The 15,616-nt window shown below is 45.3% G+C and overlaps 1 protein-coding gene across 1 annotated transcript in view; it reads right to left on the bottom strand.

Annotated features, from left to right (window-relative positions):
• Window positions 1-4,714, bottom strand: part of CWF19L2 (CWF19 like cell cycle control factor 2) — a 63,004-nt gene extending 58,290 nt beyond the window's left edge. Inside the window, exon 1 of the mRNA XM_048935155.1 lies at window positions 4,581-4,714. Coding sequence (XP_048791112.1) covers window positions 4,581-4,664 — 84 coding nt within the window. The 5' untranslated portion in view covers window positions 4,665-4,714. The remainder of the gene's footprint in view (window positions 1-4,580) is intronic.
• Between the last annotated feature and the right edge of the window lie 10,902 nt (window positions 4,715-15,616).

Raw genomic sequence — 15,616 nt, 5'->3', positions numbered from 1 at the left:
CTTACCAAAACACCCATCAAATTATTTTCCCTCTCCAAACTTGCAAAGTAAAACACTGATGTCATGAACGATCATACTCATCAAAACAAGATGCTATTTCTGGAGCTTGATAACAATTTGCATGTCAACACTTAATTATTTGATTACTGATCCTTATCCACAAGCATTACCAGCTGCTAGGGTTTTATCAATGCAGTTGGGAGGGCAGATTACACAAATAGAAGTTATGTCTCCAAAATTTGAAAGAGAAATCTCAATCAATGGGTTTGGAAATATTTGGATTCTTCCAAAGTAGTACAGTAAAGTCATAACCAGCAACAACATAAGAGTAATTAAAAGTCAGCAAGATACAACATCTGTTCAGCTCCTTTTAAAGTAAAAGGTAAAGAATACAGTTCTATGTCTACAACTGTTTCAAAACAATTCTAATCTTGATTTTTGAGGATATGGAATTTGCAGAAAGAAAAGGGAGAGTGAAACCCATTTTTTTCTTGTGACTTCAGTGATTTTGGTAGAATCTTTACTTCAGGAAAATAGAGTAAAGGTTCTCCCAGACACCTCAGTGTCCTACCTATGAACAAACAAATGGTACCTGGAACCAGTGAAAGGTCTTCCCTTTTTCAAAGCCCCAGCTGCATTCTTGACGGAACAGAAGACAGGTAAACAATTTTCAATACTATACTACTACAGGCTCCTGAAGATGAGTCAGTTCAAAATCTCATCTCATTCAGAGTCAAAAACTGAAGTACACACAATCATCTCTTTTTGGTCAGTGGTTCTACATCCAGGTGGAGACCAGTCATGAGTAGCATCCCCTACTCTGGACACACACACTGTCTTGGCACAGATACTCTTCATCAATGACAGAGTGAGATCGAGTGCACCCTCAGCAAGTTTGCAGACAACACCAAGCTGAGTGGTGCAGCTGACACAACAGGAGGAAGGGATGCTACCCAGAGGGGTCTGGGCAGGCTTGAAAAGTGGGCCTGCATGAACTTAATGAGGTTTTATTTATTTGGGGGAATGGCTCAGATTGAGCCAGAGGAGATTAAGGTTGAATATTAGGAAATACTTCTTCCCCGAGACAGTGGTCAGGCACTGGAACTACTGACTGCCCAGGTGGAGTCACTGACCCTGGAGGCGTTCACAAAATGTTTTGATATACTGAGGGACATGATTCAGTAGGAAATATTGGTGGTAGGTGGACAATTGCACTGGATGATCCTGGAAATCTTTTCCTACCTTGGTGATTCCATGATTCTAAGCAATCATTGTTGCCTGCAAAAATAGATGCTGATATTTCTTTAAGATTTCTATCTAGGAATAAAATGTATTCACAACATTTTAAAAACAATCTGAATAAGACAATCACAGAATCATAGAATGGCCTGGGTTGAAAAGGACCACAGTGATCATCTAGTTTCAACCCCCCTGCTACGTTCAGGGTTGCCAGCCACCAGACCAGGCTGCCCAGAGCCACATCCAGCCTGGCCTTGAATGCCTGCAGGGATGGGGCATCCACAGCCTCCTTGGGCAACCTGTTCCAGTGCGTCAACACCCTCTGAGTGAAAAACTTCCTAATATCTAACCTAAACCTCCCCTGTCTCAGTTTAAGACCATTCCCCCTTGTCCTATCACTATCCACCCTCATAAACAGCCGTTCCCCCTCCTGTTTATAAGCTCCCTTCAAGTTACTGAAGGCCACAATGAGGTCTCCCAGAGCCTTCTCCAAGCTAAACAAGCCCAGTTCCCTCAACCTTTCCTCATAGGAGAGGGGCTCCAGCCCTCTGATCATCTTAGTACCCTCCTCTGGACCTGCTCTAAGAGCTCCATATCCTTCCTGTGCTGCCCCAGGCCTGGACGCAGTGCTGCAGATGGGGCCTCAGAAGAGCCGAGTAGAGGGGGACAATCACCTCCCTCTCCCTGCAGGCCACTCCTAATGCAGCTCAGAACACAGTTGGCCTTCTGGGCTGCAAGCGCACACTGCTGGCTCATGTCCAGCTTCTCATCCACCACAATTATTTGCTTCTTGTTCAAATTCAAGGAAAAAAACAAGTTTAGTGAAGATGGCTTGCTAGGATTAGATAAAGTTCTGTCAAAATCACCTCTGTATCCTTCCCTCTACATCTTCTGTATGAAAAATCACCTTCATCACCAGCTTCAGCCTTTTCACCATGAAGTAGCTTAGGTCTCACTGTCATACTGTGTTACAGTATGCAACCCAACTGCTTTTCTCAGCTTCAGTATGTCTCCCTGAAACGAGACTTACATGATGACAAATTCAATACAAATTTATTGGATTTTCTTTAGATTGCAGCATATGTAATACCACAATCTAGTGACTACAAACTCCTACTTAAAGTTAACACTATTTAAAGATACAAACAAAAGAAGTAGAAAGTCCTCTGAAGAATAAGTTATGCTAAAATTTTAAAATCCTCACAGTATACTTCTGTTTCGTGTTACACCACTGATTCTAGCAGAAGCAAAGAAAACAGAGAAAAATGATTATTTGATAAGCTGCACCAACAATGCCTGACACTGTACAGTTTTTCTACAAACAGAACTGTAAGCTCTCAACTCTCTTGCTGTACAAGTGAGAAGAGGTAAAACAGGATAATGGTGCCCTACAGAAATCTTACTTTCTTCTAGTTAAGAACATTTTCCAACAGTTTGAATTGCTCAAGAGAGCACTTCTAACAGGAATTCAAATCAAGCAGGAAGTGAAAAAAATAAAAATAACAAATTTAAAAAAAAGAAAAAAAAAAAAAAAACTTCTGCAGGATAATACGGCTTATTACCTAGTTAAAGGATATCCCTTTCAACTGCTTGTAAGAAGAAGGGAACATAGAGAGTAGAATTGTTTCACATTTTGATGTCACTGAACGGAAATCCTGTTGCCTAGGAACAGTTCCCTAGTTATGCAAGAGGCACCCACGTAAAACATTACCTAAATTCTGCTATCTTCTCACGTTGAAAAGTGAGAAAAAACATCACTACTATGTAAGCAGCAAGCCATTCAGGCCATTTTTTCATTCCCTTTGTTCTAGAAATATCTTGGCTGTCTTCCTTCTCTCACAAGCCCACCATCACAACCTACTGTTATTTCTGTATCTTATCCTACACATCCATGTAGTCACTCCTTAAGCTTCGTATCAAGCCACGTTACTTAACCAGCATGTGATTCCCAATGCCACTATTCATTCTGCCTTTGAGTTAAAAGAACCAGCAGTTCCCTGCACATGCACTGATCGCTGCACACAGGCAGGCTTTGAGTGTATCAGGATAAAGACAGCTAGCTCTCTGGGTCACAGCAACTCCATGAAAGCTGTGAAAGAGTGGCTGCTGTGTCTCAGCTCACACAAGAACAGGGGCTAACCCAGCAGCTAGAATGTGAGCTCTACCCATCAGGCTGCCTCACTTTTGTCTGAGATGTCACTAGCCCCACAATGAAAATGCCAGTGGTACAACATGGGCTCCTCAGGAAAGAAAGGCCAGGAGATGACCTGTAAAAGGAAAGGTTGAGAAAACAATAGAATTATAGAATAGATTCATTAAGGTTGGAAAAGACCACTAAGATCATCCAGTCCAACCGTCAACCCCTCACCACCATGCCCACTAACCACATCCCTCAGTGCCACATCCACACACTTCCTGAACACCTCCAGGGACAGTGACTGCACCATCTCTCTGGTCATGTGCCACCTCTCAGTCTGTGCCAATACCTCACAACTCTTTCCAAGAAGAAATTTTTCCTAATATCCAACCTGAACCTCCCCTGGTGCAATTTAAGGCCATTCTCTGTTGTCCTATCACTGTTATGCAGAAGAAGAGGCTGACCCCCACCTCACCACAACCTCCTTTAAGGCAGTTGCAGAGAGTGATAAGGTCTCCCCTGGGCCTCCTCTGCTCCAGACTGAACAATCCCAGTTCCTTCAGCTGCTCTCCATAAGCCTTGTGCTCGAGACCCTTCACAGCTCTGTTGCCCTTTTCTGGACACGCTCCAGGACCTCAGTCTTTCCTGTAGTGAGGGGCCCAGAACTGAACACAGTACTTGAGGTGCGGGCTCACCAGAGCTGAGTACAGAGGGACGATCCCCTCCCCGCTCCTGCCGGCTGCACTACTGCTGATACAAGCCAGGATGCCGTTGGCCTTCTTGGCCAGCCAGGCACACTGCTGGCTCACGTTCAGCCGGCTGTCAGCTAACAACCCCAGATCCTGTTGCTCCAAAACTGCCTGGCCTAGAGCTGAGAAGGTTCGGGGTTATGTGCACGAATACATGAAGCCAAGTTCAAAGCAGACAGAAGTGGGCTCTTTTCAGCTGACTGAAAACCAGACGCCCGTAATAAGCGAAATAGCAGACAAGATCCCCGCTCCGCGCCGCCCCATGTCACGGCACTCCCCTCGGGCTGTCCTGTGAGCCCACGGCGGGCTGAGGCCTCGGGCAAGGCCGCCCTCGGAGCGCACTCTACGGCCGCCCCGGCCCGGCAGAGCAGAGCAGGGCAGAGCAGAGCAGAGCAGAGCACGGCAGGGCAGGAAGCCCTCGGTCCGGGAAGGCCGAGCCGCGCCGAGCAGCCCACCTGCGCCAGCAGCGCTTCCCGCTCCCGCCGCCGCCGCTCCTTGCGCGCCTCCAGGCTCCGCTCGCTCTCCCATCCGGACGCCATCGCTAAGTCCCGCGGAACGCGGCGGCTGCACGGCAACGCTGCCGTACCGAGAGGCAGCGGCTGTCGCGAACGGCGTCCCGGGCAACGGCGGGCGGGGCGGCCCGGGCCGGGCCCCGCCCGGCAACAGAGCGCCTTACCCGGGCCGAGCCGCCCGCGGTTCCTCGCGGCCCAGAGCGCGGGCGGCTCAGCCGCGCCGCTCGCGGCTGTGAGGGAGCGCCGAGGGCGACAGGCGGCTGTTCAGAGCACATTCCGCAGCCAGCCGGGGTCGGGCTGTGGCCGCTGCCCTTTACAGGCACCCGTTGCCCCGCTGGCACAGCCGAGCCATCACGCGGCCGGTGCACATCCTGAGGGCCCGGGTTCGGCGGCACGTGTGGGTACTCAGTCCATCCAGAACCCAGCTCTGGTTTGCGGTCCCGCCACCGTTAGATTGTCCATCTTGAGATGGTTTCACCGACTCCATCGTGCAGCCGTTTCCCCAACCTCGTCACTCAGCTGTCCATCTCATGGCATTTGCCCTAACTCTGTCATCCAGCCGTCTCACATCCCTGAACCTCACATCCCTGAACCTCCAGATGGGGGCTGGATGAACAAAATGTCTCCCAGTGTAAGAGCAGAGCAAGTTCATGACCATCTCATCAGTCTGGTTCAAGTCTGTGGGGCCCAATGTCATGCATCAAAAGGTTCTGAAGAAACTGGCTGATATGGTTGCCAAGTCACTCTCCAATATATTTGCAAAGTTGTGTCTGTAAGGGGAAATCCCCAGGGACCAGAATATGGGAGACATCACTCCCATTTATAAGAAAGGGCAGAAGAAGGACCTGGGGGAACTACAGGCTGGTGAGCCTCACATCTGTTCCTGGAAAGATCACACACAAGAGGGATGAGGAGGTGATCTGAGACAACCAGAATGGATTCTCTAAAGGTAGATCATGCCTGACCAATCTGGTAGCCTTTTATGATGGAGTGACCACATTGGTGGAGAAAGGAAGGGCAACTGATGTCGTCTACCTGGACTTGTACAAGGCCTTCGACACAGTCTTAAAGCACATCCTCATCTCTAAACTGGAGAGAGATGGTTTCAAAGGTTGGACTGTTCAATAGGTAATGAGTTGGTTGGATGGTTGCATCCAGAGGATTGTGCTCAGTGGCTCTACGACCAGGTCAATCATGAGTGGTATTCCCCAGGGGTCTGTCTTGGTATTGGTAGTCTTTGACAAGTATATCAGTGACATAGACAGTTGGATCAAATGTATCCTCAGTGAATTTGCAGACAACACCAAGCTGAGTGGTTAGTTGACACAACAGGAGGAAGGGATACCATTCAGAGAGACCTGGACAGGCTTAGAAAATGGACCTACATGGACCTAATGAGGTTCAGCAAAGCCAAGTGCAGGGTGTCACAATTGGACCAAGGCAATCACAGAGTTGCATACAGACTGGGAGAAGAGCTCAATGAGAGCAGTGCTGCAGAGAACTTGTGGGTACTGGCAGATGAAAAACTGGACATGAGCCAGCAGTGTGTACTTGCAGTTTGGAAGACCAGTATCCTGGGCAGCATCAAAGGAAGGGTGGTCAGCAGGGCAAAGGAGGTGATTTTCTCCCTTTATTCTGCCTTTGTAAGGCCACATCTAGAGTACTGTGTCCAGGTCTGGGGCCTTCAGCTCAGGAAAGATGTGAAGTTTTTGGAGAGGGTCTAGAGGAGGGCCACAAGGATGATCAGAGGGCTGGAGCACATCTCCTACAAACACAGGCTGAGGGAGTGGGACTTGTTCAGCCTGGAGAAGGGAGGAGCCCTCTCTGTAGCATTCCAGTACTAAGGAATTTATAAGCAGGAGGAAAATCAACTTTTTACAGGATACAATATTTACAGGAGTAAATATTGATAGGACAAGGGAGAGTGGTTTTAAACTTAAAAAGGGAAAATTTAGATTAGATGTCAGGAGGAAATTTTTCACTGACAGGGTGGTGAGGTGCCGGAACAGGCTGCCCAGAGAAGGGCATTCCCTGGAGGTGTTCAAGGCCAGGTAGGATGGGGCCCTGGGCAACCTGACCTACTACCTGATTTAGTGCTTGTCAACCCTGTTCAAGCAGGGGGATTGGAACTAGGTGATCCTTGAGGTCCTTTATAACCCAAACCTTTCTATGATTCTATGATTCTGTGCTTCTCTGACCCAACGTCTAGAAGACTTTTCACAGTCTGCCTAATAAGAGTCACAGCAAATAGCACATCATGGCATGCATAACTTAGTTAATGCTTATGCCACTTGACACACAGGACCACAAACACAGAGTATGGTAAAGAAATACTGAACTGTAGACTGAATTCTTCCTGCTGAGCTGAAATAATCTTATGTCAGCCCTGGTCTACTCATCTGCACCAAGAGGAAACTGTGGCCTGGTGCTCTTCCATGCTCCTGAGCTACACTCTGCACAAAGACCTTTAGCCTCTGAGTCTGCCTTTTGCAGGTGATTCAGCACCTTTTTTAATTTGGGCTTAATTTTGGCTTTTATAACTGGCAGGTTGGCAGCTGATAGGGTGTACATGGAAGGAAATTAAAATATACATATTAAAAATTCAAAAATTTTAAAAGGCACTCACAAATTGGTGTTGACCAACAGTGTTTGGTAGGACTGCTATATCATTCAAAACATAATTTATTTGGGATGAGAGCGGAGCATTATTAATGTGTGTGACACCAAATACATTCAGAGTTGCCAAGTAATGACATTATTTAGGGGAAGGTCTGAGCAAAGTGTTCTGATAATTTGTTAACTATTTGCATTGGACAATATGTTTCCAAAGTGATAACAGTAATTTAATCATCATATCCATGGTGGTATTAAATGTGGAAATCACATTTGCATCTTTTTGCTGCGTTTGATTTATTCTATGACAGTTAACAACATCTCAAGAAAAAAACTGTCATAGATCACCACTAGGTAGGGAATGATAACTGATAGAGCTTCATAAGCAGTTTGGCAAAGCAGTGCAAGGACCCCCTTTGGGGAGCCACTTACAGAGGAAACAGATGGATACAAAAGATGTTCCAGCAGGGCTGAAAAATGCCATGCATGCTCAGTCCACAGCTATCTGCAGTGATGCACACTGGTTGAAAGCATCTGTTTGGCTCAGTAAGGAAAGCCTCTTCTCTGATCTTGATGTGCTCCTTTTGCTGACAAACTGGTTCGCGTTTACCTCTGGCTCCAGGCAGCCAGAAGAGCAGGTCAGGTGGGTGCTCCCTAATTCACTCCAGGCAGTCAGACAAATTTGTTTAATAGATTTATATTGAACTAGATGGTGAATTGATAGCCAGTGAGTTGATCTGACTGCTTTTGACTGAATCAGTTCAGGAGGTACTTGGAAGGGATACCTGCACTGAAAGCCTGGGAGCTGACAGAAGCTGGTTTGCAACGGCTGTGGACGATTTTTTCCTCCAGCAGCAACAGTGAGAACAAGGAGTGTTTTCTACAGCAGGAAGATACAAAGAGAACTCCAAGCAGTGTCTGACCTTTTGCCGTATTTGGTGCTATTCGTGTTATCTGTAATCCTCCACCTCATTAATAAGATAGTACTGTAAATTTTCATTTAAATCCAGGTTTCAAATTGTTCTATTTTAGAAGAGACAATCTGATACAAATGCACTCTGGAATCTCAACAGCTGAAGGAACTGGGTTTTTTGAGAGCTGACTTTAATTCTGAGGTCAGACGTTAGGAAAAGGTTGACATACTTTAATCTTATTTCATCTCCTTGTCTAAGAAAAGGATTTTTTCAGAGGAAGCGAGCAAAAAATGAAACTTCAGTATCATTTTGTTCAAGATATTACTATGTCTGAATACTTTAAAGTGCTCAAAAATCTCCAGTGAACCTTGAGAAACCTGATATACCACTTGTAATGGTCGGCAGGGCATCTCTGCTCGGTCACCTCGTTCCCACTGCCAAAATTAACCACACTAGTAAAACAATAATGCTTCAGAGATACTGATCCCTGCTGAACTCCTACAGGGAGGCACTGACCTTGCAGAGTAAATTGTTATTTCCCATTTAATGGTGCATTTTATGCTTTCCCTCGAAGAAGCTGATGACTGTCCAGCCGACCTGTGTTATAAACCTTCACACTACAACCTTCACTACTTGCCTTCAGCTCTCTGATATTTTATTTTTATAAGAAAAAGGCTGGAAAAAATCCTCTCTCAGATTGATCCTCTGCAGTTTTCTTGAAGCAAAAGACAGTGCTTCACTAGGGAAAAGAGGTTCTTTACTTTGAAAACATGAAACTATTTTTCTGCTGCGGTGAGGAAGCTGTAAGCACATAGGTAAGTCCAGCTTGTCACAGGAGACAGTTTCTCACTTCAGTTTTAGCAATACATTCTAAAATGTTCATACTAAAGAAGCACAACATCCAGTAGATTGCTGGGGAGAGGACAGAGAGGGTACACTCAAGTCAAAATGAAACCATCTGGTTGCCATTAGTCTTCTGAACAGTCATTTAGATTTGATTCTTAGGATGGGAAATTTCATTTTCTCATCTAAAAAATCCAAATAGAACCATTAAGAAAGTACAGAGAAAATGATACAATTATGGGAAAATGCATACTTCTTTCACATAAATTTCATGATGTTTCCTCAGCAGAAAACTGAAGTAACCGTGTCAAACCTCGGTGTCATAAAATGGTAGAACAGCCCGCCCAAAAATCAGTGCAGTAGCAATGCCTGGGTCATTAGCTGCCTGAATTGTGCAGTCAGGTCCTGAATTGACAGCTTTCTTCTGTCCATCAGAAAGACTATTCCTGGCAGCAGCAAAAGAGCCCTGTGATGGCAAGAATCATGCCAGCCTGCCTTGGGAATCAGAGTTCAGCTCACCATGAAAATGAACAAGGAATCTGTGATGGACTGGAGAATGATTCACCCACTGTTCCCTTTTCAATAGCAAACCCTGTGGGGTCTGCCCCCAAGCTGCTTATTCTGTTAATTTGCTCGGCTATGTTGAAAACAAGTGATCTCTTCAACTGCAGTTTAGCAGAGCAGGGACGTGAGGTTACATCTGTTTTCCCTTTCCCCACCCCAGCTCCACGACTGTAATAATGAGAATGGTTCATCTGGCAAATTCTCCAGTGACAGCGACTAATAAATGTTTTGTGAGGAAGCCGTAGAAGTTCAAATTGTACTGCTACACGTGTGAAATGATAACTTGTGCAGTTCATTTCTTGTGGGAATTTTACATGCTGTTTTTATCTTTTGAGACTTTGAAAACAAAGGCTTTTATCAGTTGGCAAGCAGAAAGCAGTGATAACACCTGTTCTGGCCTTTCTTTATTGAGTCTGATAACAGATCTTTTCAAAAATTGGTTCTCTGGGGGAAATGGAAAGATCTTTTCTAAGCCTGCTCATGTTGGAGAGATTCAACAGTGCACACAACAGGGAGCTTCAAGCCAGCTGCTTCCAGAGTGACACAGACAGAAATACTGACTCAGATCACCTGGTTGGAGCAGAAATTAACACCTTGGGGCTTTAGGGTATCAGTCCAAATGCATCAGATCAATGCAACAGTAACACAGTCTTGTGCAAAGCTTCAGTGCAATGCACTGGGCTGATTTATTCAATCTTTAAAGTGAGATTAAAGTATATCTTTGCTTTCTGAAGCCAGGCCACTTATATAAACCAGTCCGTCGCCTAATCTGACAGGCAGCTGTGTCAGCCCTTTAGTTACAAGAGCAGAGATACCCTAACCTGGTATTACAGATAGTGTACTATGAAACCACAGCCTTTGGCTGCTCCTGCTGTCTTCCATCAGCAGCCATCTCCCAAAGACCTGAAGGCTGCCTGTCCTCCTCTCCCGCTCATTTCAATGCGCGCTCGTGTGGGCAGCACCCAGCAAAGTGAAGGGAGTCACTGCGGCGTTCCCAGCTGTTCTCAGGTTGTGGAGTGTCATAGGAGGGTGTTCTCCTTCCATTGCAATGGAGAATCAAATAATGGATGGGTGTAGGAGCCTGTCCTTGACTAATGAGGTGGCGAACTCTCACTGAAAAAAGCGTTCACACCATTGAGGTCTTGCTCCATGGGAAGGGCTCCAAGCACTACAGAGCCGTAAGGATACCTGTGAATAGAATTAGACTGCCACAGGGTGTCCATAATTGTCTCTTTTGGCAGCAGCTTGAACAATTTGCTTCTCTCCAATTTTCACCCCACAATTCATGAAATTGATTTTCATTCTTCTTTATTTTACAGAGGGAAGGATAAGAGGGAAGGGTAGTTTCACATCCAATCCTCATCTCAGCCTTTGACCCAGAAATAGCTGTAAATACTAATTCCTTCCAACTCAAAGAACATGGATAAGCCAAATCTTCATCAGCATTGCTTCATTACAAGGAATCCGTGTGAGTATGTTTCACTGTACATCACCTTCTAGTTTTCATCCTTGGCACATACAGCCTGAGACTCAAGTGAAAGATAAACAAGCATGCTTTTTTTGCTATCTTCTTCATAGCATTGCTTCAGAAAGATAAGATAAAGATCTTTTATAGAAATAATTTCAATCTTATGTCCTGGTATGTGCCTCCCATACATTGACACAAGAACTACTCATGGAAGGAAAGGCTCTGCTTTAATGAGTGCTGTGGTAAATCACTGCTTTTGCTGAACATGTTTGCAATGAACAATAAGGTGATATGAGCTATAGATACCTCGGTGTGCAGCCCATCTCTGTTCATTGAATTTTCATCGAATAGGGCAATGTGATGCTCTGATTCCCTTAGAAATTTTGTTTCCTTGTTGCAGACTGAAGTTAATCTAGATGAGAAGGAGACTGCGTTACTTTGTGAGGAATCAGAGGGGAAAACACTGCACTAGCTATCCCCTGGTCTGCATAGCTTAGAAACCAGGAGGAGTCTGGGATAGGACTCCTGCACTCCCATAGGATTGTAGGTACTACCAGCAGTGCTGCCTGCACTTAGCCAGGAAATAGTGACCGTTCCCTTCCTGCCAGCAACCTCCCTTGGTGATCCGGCTTTCTCTGGCGTCCACCTTAGAGGTTTGCCATAGGCACTGCCTTTAGGCCCACAGCAGTAGAAGCTGCAGGTGACAGTCCCCTCTCACCAAGTGCCACTGCAATTCTTGAACCAAAATACCTCCCAGAGCCAGATGTCTTTTAATGTATCCCCTACAATGCTGGTTTCATATCCCAGTAACACAGAGACTGGAGTACAGAGCTTCGGTACTGGAGGACAGTCTTACTCATTTTGTTTTGATTAAAGAAGTTATTGGACTGCTCAAAGAGCTCAAAAATAATTCTTAGAGCTCTGAATGTGAATGCCAGTATCCAATGTCTCCACAGTAATTTAACTCCACAGCAATTTGAGAGGACATGATCTGAAGGAGGACCAGGAACCAAATAATAGAGCCAGATGAAATATATCCTCTCATTCTGCTGCCCTGGTGAGAGGTGATGATGAACTCTAAATGAAAGATCCTCTGATTATGCTTCCTTAGAATATGGACTGTAGGGTGAGGTGAGAGCTGAAGTGAGCACACAGCAGAAATCATTAGAATAACTATAGTAATAATAATTAAAAAAAAGATAGGAAGCATTCCTCAGAGAAACCACACTTATTGAAGGGCATAAACCTTCAAGAAAAGGATCACGATACAAACAGCTATCGTCTGGTTCTTACAGCAAATTAAAAACAGCATCAGGCTGTTATCAGACAATATTTACTAAAGGGCTTTGTGTCAAAACTACACAACCTGAGATTCCTAAAAGGGTTCTATTTTTCAGGAAGCAAAAGTTATTGTCTGAAGATTCATGTAGACTTACAGCTTCAGCATTAAATTCTAAGATCAGTTCCTTTAAGCTCTGTGGACATTTATGGTCATGCCTCCTGCATGGATACTTTACACAGAGGGAGTTCAAGCACACATCCAGCACTTGATCAGCCCAACTTCAAGGCTTGTGAGCAACCCAGAGGAGTGCAGAGCTGACGACGAGGTGGCCTTTTCATTGAAGCTCAAGAATTCCAGAATGTCTGACTTCCTTTTGAAAGCCACTGCTTGATTAAAACAAAGCCATAAAATTTGGTGGTGAGTAGAGAACATACATGTATATATGAAAAAGACTGCATCGAGTCCTACAGTGAAGAGTAAATAATCTCAGAAGCCTATCTGAATGCAAAATATGTGAGTTTTCAAGGGACTGAGATGTGGCATTAGTTGCTTTGTGAGTCAAAGGATTGTTTTTGTTCTGGTATATTAAGAAATCTGATGCAGGCGAGTTTGGAGGCGAGAGAAAAAGCATAAACATTAATCAAGGTGAAAAGATGGACAGCGCACATGGACACGTTCTCCTCAGACAAGGATGCACACAGGATTGATTTGGAAAGGAAAGGGAAAACCACAGAGTTGTGTTGCTAGATTTAGAGAACAAAAAAGTGTATCAAGCCTATGTACCATGAAAACCACTTTGAGCAACTGAGCAAGAGGCAAGGGGGAAAAAAGGAATGAACAAACTGTTCTCACCCTTGCCTTGTTTAAGTGAAAGAACACAGCAGTGTGAAAAGCTAGGGAGTTTTGAAAATGGAAACCTGGGGATGGGATTTGCCTTTCAATAGCAGCAGTACAGCAGTTGCTGTAATTATCCTGAGAGATTGTCAGACTGCAGCCTGAATGATTGCTGCAGAGAGCAGCAGCATACTGTAAAAGACTGTCTCCCTGAGATGAATGCTTTAGCAGTTCTTTAGTTGAAAGTTTATATTTTGAACTCATCCAAGGATATGAAAAGCCTGACATTAAGGAGTGATGTGTGTTTGAGCAGTGGAGTGTGATGAGAAATGTACTTCTCCATCTTCTGCTTTGCAGAAGGCATCAAAGATGAGCTAGCAGAGGAGACAGAACTGTTCAGCAGCAGACTATTTTCAGCATTAATTTCTAAATTCTGTCTAGGACTTGGAGTTTCTATTTTATTTTTTATCCATGTTCTAAGCAAGACATCCTGTGAAGAAGCCCAGCATCATTTATAAAAATATGCATTTTGCTCTAATTTATTCTGCCTTACACTTCTGTCCAGTAGTTTTTCTTTTAATTTACAGAGTTAGGAATGAATGTCATGTGATATTGTTGATTGCTGTGATAGAATACTGATATTCTTCTCATTTTTTTAGATATAGAGTAATAGTTCTACAGTAAAGATTAGCTTGCCAACTGTTAAGACTGATAATACAGAGTATTTCTGCATTTGAAGGAGACATTTATTTACTGATATTGCCATGACACATCTCTCCATCTTATTTGCTTGTGACTAGAATTTTTTTTGCCTTTGTTTCTGCAAAATCATAAGAACTACGACTGCTGTCACTGGGCTTGCAGTTTTGTAATGGTAAAGCATAGACATAGCCAAGGAGGGGTAAACAGATTTCATATCGTAACAGGTTCATGGATAACCAACTGCGTGTGCCTGGTCCAGTCGTTATTTCTCAGGTGCATTTCTGCAGAGCAGTTGATAGGGAGGGGCTGCCTATGATGAGTTCTGAATGCACTTGGGCTGACAAACAGCTCCACTCTTCTGACGTTGTGTCGGAGCAGCAGGTGCAGCCCTGCTGGCTGCAGCAGAGCCTGACCCAGAGCTCACTGAACGGAGGGTGGCAACACCCCTCCTGCTCCCAGGGCGCTTTAAGGCCTAAAATAAAAGGCATTGAGCATTTCATTTACTGGAAGTGAAGGGGAAGGAGAGGCAGACGAGACAAGAAACCCATCCATCTTGTCTCTAGCTTCCTCCGAGTTACCCTAAGTTCCTGAAAGCCAAAGCTGCGGTTTGACAGCAAAAACAGACTCATTTGGGACAATAATTCACACAGTGCTAGGAAAAATCACAGGTTAGATTAAATTTAAACAAGGCTACCTTTAAAATAGTTTGAAATCATTGCATTTTCTAATAATTGTACGGTATCTAAACACAACTATTTGCTTAGAATCATGGAATATCCCGAGTTGAAAGGAGCTCACAATGATCATCAAGTCCAACCACTGGCTTTACACAGCACCACCCAAAACTCAAAGCCAATGTCTGAGAGCTTTGTTCAAACACTCCCAGCTCCAGCACTCAGGGCCGTGCCCACCGCCCTGTTCCATACCCACTGCCCTGTTCCATGCCCACCGCCCTGTTCCATACCCACTGCCCTGTTCCATGCCCACCGCCCTGTTCCATACCCACCGCCCTGTTCCATACCCACCGCCCTGTTCCATACCCACCGCCCTATTCCATACCCACTGCCCTGTTCCATACCCACCGCCCTGTTCCATACCCACCGCCCTGTTCCATGCCCACTGCCCTGTTCCATACCCACCGCCCTGTTCCATGCCCACTGCCCTGTTCCATACCCACCGCCCTGTTCCATACCCACCGCCCTGTTCCATGCCCACAGCCCTGTTCCATACCCACTGCCCTGTGCCATGCCCACTGCCTTGCGGTGCTGCCGTGAGGCCTCCCCTCAGCCTGCTGTGCTCTGTGCTGAGCACACTCAGGCACATCAGCTCCTCACACCCCTCACCCTCCAGACCTGTCACCACATTCATAGCCCTCCTTTGGACTCGCTCTCCCTAATCACTTAATGCTCTGCTTCTATTGCAGAGCCTCTAGCAGGCCACACTGCTGACTCACATTCAGCTTGCTGATGACCAGAACCCTCAGATCGCCTTCCATAGAGCAGCTCTCCATCCAGCCTTTCATTCCCCAGTCTCCGCATAGATGCAGTGCTGCCCTGCCCCATGTGTGGCACCTGGCACTTGTTAAACTTCACGGGGTTGGTGACTGCTCAGCCCTCCAATTTTTTGAGATCTCTCTGTAAGGCTATTCTAGCCTCAAGGGAATCAGCAGTGACTCCCACTTTAGTATGATCTCAAACTTACTCTGTATATCAACAAGTCCTGCAGTTCGGTGACCAAATGCATTTACATGAGTAACACA

Source organism: Lagopus muta, chromosome 1 (genome assembly GCF_023343835.1).
Source record: "Lagopus muta isolate bLagMut1 chromosome 1, bLagMut1 primary, whole genome shotgun sequence".
Taxonomy (NCBI): domain Eukaryota; kingdom Metazoa; phylum Chordata; class Aves; order Galliformes; family Phasianidae; genus Lagopus; species Lagopus muta.
This window is presented reverse-complemented; position numbering and strand designations above follow the sequence as displayed.